At 46.2% G+C, this 11,628-nt stretch overlaps 1 protein-coding gene and 1 pseudogene across 2 annotated transcripts in view; both read left to right on the forward strand.

Annotated features, from left to right (window-relative positions):
- The first annotated feature begins 671 nt into the window (after positions 1 to 671).
- The window catches only part of Arfgap3 (ADP ribosylation factor GTPase activating protein 3), a 42,517-nt gene continuing 31,560 nt past the window's right edge, over positions 672 to 11,628 (forward strand). The window contains exons 1-2 of one of the 2 annotated variants that reach the window (XM_010634394.1): positions 672 to 710; positions 7,568 to 7,686. In XM_010634394.1, coding sequence (XP_010632696.1) covers positions 687 to 710; positions 7,568 to 7,686 — 143 coding nt within the window. In that variant the 5' untranslated portion in view covers positions 672 to 686. Of the gene's footprint in view, positions 711 to 3,490; positions 3,710 to 7,567; positions 7,687 to 11,628 lie in introns of those variants that run through there. The other variant, XM_010634392.3, reaches the window with a different exon arrangement.
- LOC117286941 lies at positions 5,691 to 6,575 on the forward strand (annotated as a pseudogene).

An 11,628-nucleotide genomic window follows, 5' to 3' on the forward strand; every position in this document is an offset into this window, starting at 1 on the left:
GGCGCCGGTCACCCGGGAGGGGTCTCTGGGGACGGGAGGCAGAGCACCTGTGGGCTCCAGACACCTGGCCGCCAGGCAGACAGGGAGAGGAGGGACATGCGTGGGTTCCCGGGGCTGCGAATGAGCGATGAGGAGCAGGAGGCACGGGGTGCTGGAGGACGCGGCTCCCCTCCCCTCTCACCTCTGAAGTTCCAGCTGGGAGCTGAGGCCGAGGAGATCGGGGTCTGGTTGGTTCTCTTTGTCCTTTAGTGGCAGCCTCAGTGTCCCTTCATGAACCTGTTGAGTGGCTCTGTGATGGCCTCCAGCTTTGCCCACCAGACCCTCAGTTTTCCCTGGCCAGGTTCTGTTTAGACATTGGAGTGTGCCTCTCTGTCTCTCTCTGTCTCTCTCTCTCTCTCTCTCTCTCTCCCCCTCCCTCCCTCTTCTCTCTCTCTCTCATCCCCCCCTTCTCTCTCCCCAAGGATCATTCAGCCCCTCTAACTTTTACAACTTTTAGCGTCCGTGACATGTGGTGATGATGCACGGGGCTAAAATGACAGCCTGGTGAGGGTCACGAGGTAGCGTGGAGCCTGGGGAGAGCAAAGGGCTGCCCTGTAGGCTCTCCCCACCCTTCCTGGGACCGTAGTCCTGTCCAGTCACCTCCAGCAGAGCAGCTGTTATTGAGCATACTCTTGGGCCCTTATGAGATGGCCCAGAAAGTGTTCCAAAATGTAAGTGCTTTAAGTGTTGATGGTGGAAGGGAGCCTTTATTTCAACAGGAAGAAAATAAGGTTGCCTGAAGGGTAGTTAGCAGGGAAAGGCTCCAGGAATTTTTCAGGACCCATCTTCTTACCTTTTCTTGATTTTCTTTTTTCTTTTTTCTTTTTTCTTTTTTTTTTCTTTTTTTTTTTTTTTGATTTTTTGAGACAGGGTCTCACGATATAGTTGAGACTGACCTGGAACTCACCATGTAGACCAGGCTGGTCTCGAACTCAAAGTAATCCTCCTGCCTCAGCCTCCCAAGTGCTGGGATTACAGGTGTGCACCACCAACCCCGGCCATGTTTTCTTGGATCTGTTTTCTAGAGCATGGTCACTGTACTACTAGATAAGATTGGGCCTGCAGTTAGTATTTTTCATCTGCTTTATTTTAAACCATACCAAAAACACGTGGTCTCAGCTGCTCTTTTTTGGGTAGTGGTACTGAGGATTGAATCCCCTGCCTACCACTGAGTTATATTGCCCGCCCTTTTATTTTATTTATTTATTTAGAGACAAGGTCTCACTGTGTTGCACAGACTGACATGGAACTCAAGATCCTTATATTTCAAGCTCCCAAAATAGCTGGAATTACAGATGGGCATCATGGTTCCTGGCTCAATCTTTATTTTATTTTATTTTGGTAATGGGGATCATACTTGGGTACTTGCACTTGCAAGGTAGGCAGTGGAACCACTGAGCTAAATCCCTGGCTCATGGCTCAATCTTTATTGTCTAATTGAATTAACCAGTGGAAAGGTGTTTCTCATCATTATACCAAGAGAAGCTTTTGAGGGACATGTGAGGGCTTCTTTGGAAATTATTTTCCATGTCTACTACTCTTTACCTGTGTCACCCTTGGGCCGTGCCTTAAGTATGTTCTCATTGCTAAAACACAATACCTGACACTCACAACTCTAAGGAGGAGAGGTTTATTTTGGCTCACAGTTTGTAGAGGTTTCAGTCCTCAGTCGGCTGGCTCCAAGGCAAGGCAGCTTGGCAGAGGGGTGACCTCCCAAATCATTTGGCTATAAACTCATCCATAGATTAATCCACAGAGAAGTGTCAAAAGCCCATGAGCCAGTCACCTCCTAGAAGCTCCACCTAAGAGCACGTGAGCTTTGAGGGGACATCCAGATATAAACCAGCTTTGTGCCTTACTTCTTGTCTGAAGGTGGTGGTGGTAAACCAGACTTACCTCCCAGGAACAGCGTGAGCGTTAAATGAGATGGTCAAGAAAAGCATTTAGAGAAGTATTTACATGTACTAGTTTTCCATAAATTTCAGCTACTTTTTGTTATCTTTATTATAAAGAACACAGCTGTGGGAAATTTTATATTCTTTAACAGGATTAAAGAAGCAGTGTCCAAAAATATTTTCTGACGATGTTTCACAGAAATATGCTGTCTGTCCTGATCATCAGCTTGCATCCCTTTGGTCCTTGCCTTGAAACCATTATCTGAACAAAGATCAGAGCTTGCTTTGAACAACAATAAGTATTTTTTAAATGGCATAAAAATGTGCTCTGAGATACTAAGATAGGAAAGGTAATTAAGGAAAAACTTTGTTTCCTTTTAAAATAAGGTATACAATTTTGTCCTGTTACATATGATGATGATTTATTCTGGGTCAAAGATTTAACTTGTGAGGGTCGTTTTTCTGGTTTATGAACTCTTTTGTGGCTATCCTGTTCCTTAGTTTTATATAAATTGCTCGTGTTATTCATTAAACCACTGCAACATGCTGAGCTTAGGGCATACACAGGGATGAGTAAAGCTGGCCCTGCCTTCCTTCCGGAGCTTCCGGTACTGTGGATGAGGAGCAGCTGCAGCACTGTGTGGCCCTGCTTTCTGCAGTGTGGTGAAGAAGTGAGGGGTGGGCGCCAGGAGCACACTGCTTGATGAGCTTCCGGTACTGTGGATGAGGAGCAGCTGCAGCACTGTGGCCCTGCTTTCTGCAGTGTGGTGAAGAAGTGAGGGGTGGGCGCCAGGAGCACACTGCTTGGGTCCACTCTCCACGTGGTCACTTCTTAGCAGTGCTACTTAACTGATTCCTCAGTCTTCTCCAAGATGGAGATCAAGCCCAGCTACATAATTTATGGAGTGTAAAAACTGAAAGTATGAGGCCCTTATTTGATTGTTTTTTGTTTGTTTTTTGGTACCAGGGATTGAACTCGGGTCCTTGCTCTTGTGAGGCAGGTGGCAGAACCACTGAGCTAAATCCCAGGCTGAGGCCCTTATTTGAAAAGTATCAAGAATTTGAAGTTGAACCAGCAGAGCATTAAATCCATTGTGAGCCCTGCTATATTAGGAGCCCTCTGAGTCCTTTTAGATCATACACAGGCCTGGCAGGCTGGCCCTGTTGGGTGGTAATGATGCCTTTTTAGAGGCTATTGTGAAGACTTGAACATGTAATATTAGCTATTAATTTTTCTATAATCATTACACTCATCATCGGGCAAAACATATTGTCAGTAGAAGCCATTTATTTTTTCTGTGTAGAACTGATACTCTGCTTGGAAACCCTAATCACCTTTGATTTGGGATCATGTGTCAAGATACAGTGTAGTCCCTGCTGTCAGAGCCCAGTTTCCTGTCCCAACAGGCTCATCAGGGCCGCACTGTGAAAGCCAGACCTACGTTTCTAACAGCCCTAGCCCTACACACTGTTCCCTGCCTTGGCCTGTAGGCGTGAGGGCCCACTTTGTGCTTGTCAAGTGGACAGGACAGGCTGCGCTTGGCCCTGCAATCCCTCAGCTTGGTTGGTGGATGCGAGATGCTGAAACTGCAAGGCTGGAAGCCCATTGCTGTCTTCTTGTCGCTGGCCTTGTGACCACCTCAGAAGTGACTGTCAACCTGGCCTGCTCTGAGCTGTGCTCACCAAATCTCTGCTGTCACCTCCATTTCCGAGGACAGTTCCTGCCAGGCCTTCGCCACCCACTGTCTTCCTTGACCCCATTCCTGCGATCACAGGTACCTTTTTGGCCCTGTCTAGAAGAGTTTGGGAACCTGTCCTTACAGGCTAGGTAACTGTCTTGGCCTCTGTGCTCAGGGCTACGGGGGGCAGACTAATCCTGGCCACCATTGTGGACCGGCTCTCTGGGGGCCCACACAGTACCAAACACCAAGTGCACAGCACCTGTCAGGTGAGTGACCAAGGAGGGTCACCACGGGTAGCGAGAGGTCTCCTCACCCTGCCTGGTGTCCCATGGAAGACCCTCCCTCCCATGACGGCTCTTGCCCTCAGGGTACATTGATGTCAGGGTCTGACTGCCCCATACACAGTGCTCCTCAGACAGCTGAGTAAGGCTCAGTATGAACTGGTGGGATCCGTGGCACTGTCTACTGCTGTGTCCTTCAGCACCCAACACTGTGCCTGGCACAGAGCAGGCAGGCAGCAGACACTGAAATGAGTCCCTTTCACATCCATGGTCACTCCATTCCCACTACTCCTGACCATCACTGTGAACCTGTCATGATGACACTTGTATATTGCTCTCAAAGGCCAGAGCCATGTCTTTCTTAAGGGGGGTAATGGGGACAAGCTTCACGTAGGTGGCTCTGTCTTACAAAGTGCGTCTAAAGCTTTTTTTTTTTTTTTTTTTTTTTTTTTGAGACAGGGTCTTGTTACAACATTCAGGCTGGTTTTAAACTCACTATGTAGTCCAGGCTGTCCTTGAACTCATGGCAATCTTCCTGCCTCAGCCTCCCAAGTGCTGGGATTACAGGCATGCACCGCCACAACCAGTTTAAAACTTTTTTGGGGGGCTGGGAATTTAGCTCAGCGGTTTGGTGGCCTGCCTTCCAAGTGCAAGGACATGAGTTCAATCCCCGGTACCAAAAAAAAAACAAACTATTTTTTTGAAAATTTTTAAAGAAAATTCTCCTGCTTTTAGGGTTTTAACAATTGCTCTGATTTTAATTAACTATACATCTTACTTTCTGTGATGAGACCTGTGTATTTTAAAGTAAGTTCTAGTTATCAAATAAAGAGCATTTGACTTCAGTGACAGTGTTGGAGGAATTACTGATAGCTTTCAGCTGTCACTAAATTTCATAGATTGTTTACTTGATTAACAAATATTTACTGAGCATTTATTATAAGTAAACTACTGGTTTTCAGACTCTGAAAATATCTAGATCTGATCACGAAACACTTGCTGCTCTTTTCCTGACTGCCATGTGCAAATAGAAAGCAAGGTGGGCCTGGGGATAGCTCAGTGGTTCTGCTGCCTGCCTTGTAAGTACAAGGACCCGAATTTGATCCCCGGTACCAAAAAAAAGAAAGTAAGGTGGCAGGGACAAGGCCAGACCTGTGAGACTCTCAGGAACCTCAGCAGGCAGCACATTCCTTGTTATGCCCTATGTGCCTGAGGTTCTCAGAGTGACCTGGACAGATGGCAAGAGGGCAGAGGTCACATAAATGGGTGAAAACCAGGAGTTGGGGGGATGGCTAGGGCCATCTGGTTGGCATATCCATCTCCAGTTCAGGAGAGAGGAAATATATGTGAAAGCCGCTGTGTGGGACAAACAGGCCCGGGGTGGAAGAGCTGGGGTGCCAGCAGGGCCACATCCCTGCAGGGTCTTTGCTGAGCCTTAGGACAAGGAATGTCTAAGATGACTCACAGACTCCATTTCCCTCCCTGGGGACAGTGCATAGTGTCCTGATAGATACGTAAAGTTCATATGATGTAGTGACTTTTTTTTTTTTTTGCGGTGTCAGGGATAGAACTCAGGACCTTGCACTTGTGAGGCATGCACGTCATCACTGAGTTAAGTCCCCAGCCCAGTGATGTCGCAGTCTAACTATGTTGATAATTTAGAGTTGATAATATGTCATTATCATGAAATGTTCCGTATCATGATAAAAGATATGTAAATTTGAAGTTTTATAAAATTTACCTGAGATACTTTGTAATGGTCAAAGTTTAAACTGTAAAGGTTAGGGGTCGCTATGGCGGAGCTGCAGCAGCCCGGGTGCAGGAGGCAGTGGACTCCTTGGTGGAGAGTGCGGAGCCTCGTGTTCCAGGGCAGAGCCAACTAGCAGCCCGGGCAGGAGGCAGTGGACTCCTTGGTGGAGAGTGCGGAGCCTCGTGTTCCAGGGCAGAGCCAACTGCTGTGAGGACAGCCAGGTGTCCATGTAGCAGGTGCGCCAGTGCATCGAGGCCTGCCATGCACCTCTAGCTCAGGCCCGGGCCTTGGTGACCAATGAGCTGGAAAAGTCCCAGGACCGCCTGGCCCTGGGCATGATGCGTCACAACGATAAAGCCAAAGATTCGATGGATGCAGGAATAAGGAGCTTCAGGTGAAACAAGAGCTGGACAGCTGTGTGGCCACGTGTGTGGTCGGCCACATGAACCTCCTTCCAACTGTGACCGAGAGGATGAAGGAGTCGCTCTTGTCCACTGGGAAATTAAAGTCTTTGCCAGTGGCCATCGGGGTTTAGTGCAGGAAGAAAAACTTATGAATGAAGAAACTAAGGATGACAGCAAGTTTAAGACATTTCACTTGCCTCCAAACCCTGATTCCTCTGTTTGAATACTAGAAAGTAAAATGGGCAAAAAAAATGGTGCTAAAGTTTGGGTCAAAGATAGAACAAAGAGAGTGTTTTAGAGCCTGTATCTCATGTGGCAAGATTTTATCCTGGCAGTAGAGAGCTCAGTTGTACCAACCGAGAACCCCCCAAAGTACCAGTGTTGGCTTTTAACACACAGATATTAGCAGGCTGGCAGGTTCCTCTGAGCTGCCTGTGACCTGATGGCATTGCAGAAGTGTCTCTGTAGCTAATTTCCAGAAGTATCACCACACTATTTTCTACTAAGCCATAAAACAAAATTCAGATAACTAATTTACACGCCTGTAATCCCAGCATTTGGGAGGCTGCAGCATGAGGATTGCCCTGAGTTTGAGGTCAGCCTGAACTGTATAGTGAGTTCAAGACGAGCCCAGACTACATAGCAAGCAAGACCCTGTCTCAAAAGAGTGCGGAGGGGGCCTGTACCTTCATTTTGCTTGGTTTTTTTTATGTGCAAGGGCATGAAGTCGGTTAAGATGTGGAGCTGAGACAGTAGATAAGAGCTGTGAGAGGCTCCTTGTCTATGTCCCTTTCTAGCTATCAGGATACGGATGAGCATGTCTTGATATTCTCACGCTGTGTCTTTCAGTCCGGAAATGATTGCCAAAAACAAGAGTCAGTGTCACACACTAGATGGAAAACAGAGTTCCTTCGCTGGCTGATGGGCCCTCATGCTTTTTGTGGCAGTGAGCAGGACGATCTTGCAGGGACATTTTTCCCTTGAAGGGTAGAGAGTTTTGACTCTGATAAACTGAGATAGGAACTGTTGGCTAGTTAAGACAGTTGTGAAGTACTGAACTTGAAGAAAGTGGTTTTTGTAGAACAGAATGGAATAAAAGCCTAAACCCAGTGCTGTTTTCTTAGTCTCCTGATTTACAGTGCCTTCTTGAGAATGTCCTCTGGCAACAGGAAGGCCAACAAGTAAGCAATCTGAGCTGTGACTCCTTTACCAAATAACCATTTTTGCCTGGGGCCTTTACAGCATAGTGTTCCTGCCCCAGCCGGCACCTTATCTTTTGGGATGTGTTCTCTTTTTACCAATTTATTTCTTGAAATGATAATACAGCCTGTCTGCTGTGTCAAGCCTGTGATATATTTTTCTAGTGGTTTGGTCTCACCATAAAAAAGTTTCATTGTCTCCTGAAAAAAAAAGTTGTAAAGGTTAAGCAGTGTTTGAGCCAGTCAAGTACTGTGTCCTATGACTCATCCAGCTAATATAGGTTAATTAATAACTGAATTTTGCATTTTTATTTCAGGTATGCTTTGATTGTGGTGCCAAAAACCCCAGCTGGGCAAGCATAACCTATGGGGTGTTTCTTTGCATCGACTGCTCAGGATCACACCGGTCACTTGGTGTTCACCTGAGTTTTATTCGGTGAGTGCATCTTCCTGCCCTGCCTCTGCCGTCACGTGGTGTCCTTTCCCTTTCTCATTGTGTTTCCTTGGACATCATGTAACATGCTGGGTCACTTGTGAGTTATGGAGATTGGAGTCTTAGTATGTAAGCTGTGAAGTACGGTATCTCCTATTCAGGTCCTGTGTATAGACATCTTGCCAGAGACTTGCGGCAGTGCTGTTGAAGACAAAGTCAGAATGGAGTTTTCTTTCTTTCTTACGGTAATACTGGGCATTGAACCAAAAGCCTTCACATTGAGCTACAGACAGTTTTAATTTTGAGTCAAGCTCTCAATCACTTAATTGCCTAGGCTGGGCTTCAACTTGTGATCTTTCTGCCTCAGCCTCCCAGAGTGTTGGGGTTACTGGTGTGCACTGCACATGCCAAGGTAGAATGGAGGGTTTTGAGGTAGTGTTTCCTTTCCCTTCGATATCTTCTCTTAAGTTAGGGTACACAGCACCCACTCCAGGGAGAAGGGCTCTGAGGTGCTTTGGGTGGGGAGTTGATGTGACAGGGGAAGCCTTCCGTGTATCTGGTGTCACCTGTAGCATAAACCTCCAGTGCTGACTCCCACAGACGGTAGCTGCACGCAGCCTGAGTGAATGACTGGTTTGATTTTTAGTGGTAATTTCAGGTGTTCACAATATCAAGATCTTCCTTCTCTCTTCCTCTGAGGACTTGGGCAGCAAGTGAACTCTTTCACTTTTGACACCGTGGCCTCCATGGTGCTCAGTGGGCATCAGAGAAGGGCACCCTTGTGAACAGACTGTTCCCCCGAGGGAGGCAGAAAGGGCCCTCCATGAAGTAAGGGAGATTGAGATCGTGAATGGTCAGGAGTCCCCAGAAAGACTTGGCCTTGGGGGCCCAGCAGGGCCTGCACACCTGCTCCTCGCATCCTTCCAGGCCCTCCTGTGGGTCGCCGGGGACAACCTTGCAGAGGTGTGGTATTCTGCCTCCTCCATCCAGCTCACTGTTTCCCAGCCATGCTTTTCCAGGGAAGGCACTGTGGCCAGCAGTTTATTGATGCCATGACTTAACTTTTTTTTTTTTTTTTTTGGTTTGGGGATCAAACTCAGTTCTTGCACTTGCACGGCAGGTGGCGGCACCACTGAGCTAAATCCTAAGATTGACACAATGCGGGTTCTATAAAGAGGCAGGCCAGGGATTTATCTCAGTGGCACCGCAGCTGCCTCAAAGGTACAAGGTCCTGAGTTCGATCCCCGTACAAAAAAAACCCAAAAAACAAAAAACAAAAACAGACAAAAAAAGGAGCATTGTTCCTATTGCATAAAATCGGTTACAGTTCATAAGGGGGCATTTTGTGTGATAGTACAAAGACTATATTAGTAATACTTACAATGTGGTTTTCTGTTGTAGAATATTTTTAAAAGTTCCTTGGTGGAAGGAGTTTTTTAGAAATCAGTTTGTACAGGCACGGTGGGTTAGGCCGTGTTCCTCTGCCGTTCCAAAGGGAGCTCTGTTGTGTGTCCTTCCTGGTTTCAGAGCATCTATCATTGTCTTCTTTCCTCTGACCTAGGAACATTTTGAGTGCACTCTCCTACCCTTGTCAGTTGTTTTTTAAGTTGAGGATTTAGTTACCCAGGCAAGTTTATTCATTTATTTTAGTTCTTTTTCTTATGGTAAAATTTACCATCTTAACCATTTCTGGTACATAGTTCACTTTTACCGAATTCATGCATGGTTTGTGTGGCCATCACTACCATCCACTTCATCACTCTTTTCTTCTTGTGAAGCTGTAACTGTGCCCATTCCATAACAGCTCAGTGTGCCCTGTTCTGGTCTCCGTGGGTCTTGCTAACGGAACTGTCTCCTCATGACAGTAGAGTTGGTACGTATTTATTTAAGCAGTCCTCCTTTAGTGACCCAATTCTGATCCTGAACTAGGTTGTTAAGTGAATTGGTCACTACGTGAGGAATTGTGTGTAGTATGTACGTTACAATATTCAGAACAAAGAAATGGTCAAAGGAAACTCCAACTTGATGACATTTTTTATTTTGTTTTGTTTTTACCGGGGATCGAACTCAGGACCTTGCACTTGTGAAACAGGTGGCAGCGCCACTGCGTTAAATCCCCAGCCCCAACTTGATGACTTTGCTTCTACTGGCAAAACTCCTACATGTAGCACTTTAATGTATCACAACATCAAGCTACAGTACTGTACTGTACAGTACAATCAGCAGAAATTACAACACTATAAACAAGGTGTACTGTATGCAAAAAAAAGACACTGAGGCTCTAGCAACAAGATACACAGCCAGGGATTTAGCTCAGCAGCATAGCACCTGCCTGGCAAGTGTCAGGTTCTGAGTTCAATGCCTGGGACCATAAAAAAAACAAAAAACAAAAAAATCAAGATGTACATATTTGTACAAAAAAAAGATGGGTCGTAAGTCCAAGCAGCGGGTCATAAATCCAAACAACATGCCTCAGTTTTTTGTTTTTGTTTTTGTTTTTTGGTATGGGGGATTGAAATCGGGTCCTTGAGCTTGCAAGGCGGGCTACCAAACCGCTGAGCTAAATCCGCACCCCAACATGCCTCAGTTTAAGTCATTAAACAGGAAGCTTGTTAAACCAGGAGATCTGCATATATAAATCTTTTTTTTGTTTTTGTTTTTGCAGTACTGAGAATTGTACCCAGGGCCTTCACACTGAGCTATATCCCCAACCCCCCCTTTTTTTTTTTTTTTTAATTACTGTTTGTTTATTTAGAGATAGGCTCTCACTATGTAGTCCAGGCTGGCCTTGAATTTAGCAATCCTGCCTCTGCCTCCTGAGTGCTGGGATTACAGTGTGTACCACCCTGCCTGGCTTTTACTTTTTACTTTTTATTTATTTACTTTTTGAACTCAGGACCTTGCACTTGCCAGGCAGGTGTGGTACTTCTAAACTACATCCCCAGGCCCCCCCCCCTTTTTTTTTTTTGGTACTGGGGATCAAACTCGGGACCTTGCGCTTGTGAGACAGGCACCCAAACCACTGAGCTAAATCCCTGGCCCCCACTTTTTATTTTTGAGACAGGGTCTTGCTAAATTGCCCAGGCTGGCTTTGAAATTTTGATTCTTCTGCCTCAGGCTTGCAGAGTTCTGGAATTACAGGCATGCACCACCACGGCTGATTTTACCATTCTGTTTTCCGTCCCTATAATTTTTATGTCTTTATGTACTTTGTTTGAATAGAATCATGAAGTCTTTTTGTCCCTGGCTTCACACAAATGTCCTCAAGTTTCATGCACAGCGCGACACAGGCTAGAGTGTCCTTAAGCTAAGCAGCATCGTCTCGTGTGTGTGTGTGTGTGTGTGTGTGTGTGTGTGTGTGTGTGTGTCTTACATCTGCCGCCCACTCGCCCACTGGGAGTGTGTGGGCTGCTTCTGCACCCTGACCTTGGTGAAGTTCTGCTTTGAATGCACCTGTTCAGATGCCTCTTGGAGAACCTGTTTCAAGTTTTCCTGGGCACCCGGAGTGGACTACCGGGTCACGTGATAGCTCCGGTTTTCGGGTGCGAGGAGCCTCCATACTACTGCTCACGGTGGCTGCACCGCTTTACGTTCCACCAGCAGCACACGGGCTTCCCGTCTCTTCACATCCTCTCCGCCACTCACTCCTCCCTCCCTCCCTCCCTTCCTTTCTTATTCCCTTCTCTTCTTTGTGCTCCCGGAGATACAACCAAGCGCAAGCACTCTAAGCCTGAGCAACATCCCCAGCCCTGTTTTTTTAATTCATTAACTTTTTGGTAACAGCCCTTCTAATGGGTGTGACACAAAGTCTCAGTAGTTTTGATTTGTAACCCTAATGATTAGTAAAGTTGATGTTTTCATCTGCTTAAGACCATCTGTATGTCTCCTTTGAAAAATGTCTGTTCAGGTTCTTTGGCTTTTTTTTTTTTTTTTTTTTTTTTTTTT

This window comes from Fukomys damarensis, unplaced genomic scaffold (genome assembly GCF_012274545.1).
Source record: "Fukomys damarensis isolate Sample0158 unplaced genomic scaffold, DMR_v1.0_HiC HiC_scaffold_19, whole genome shotgun sequence".
Classification (NCBI taxonomy): Eukaryota; Metazoa; Chordata; class Mammalia; order Rodentia; family Bathyergidae; genus Fukomys; species Fukomys damarensis.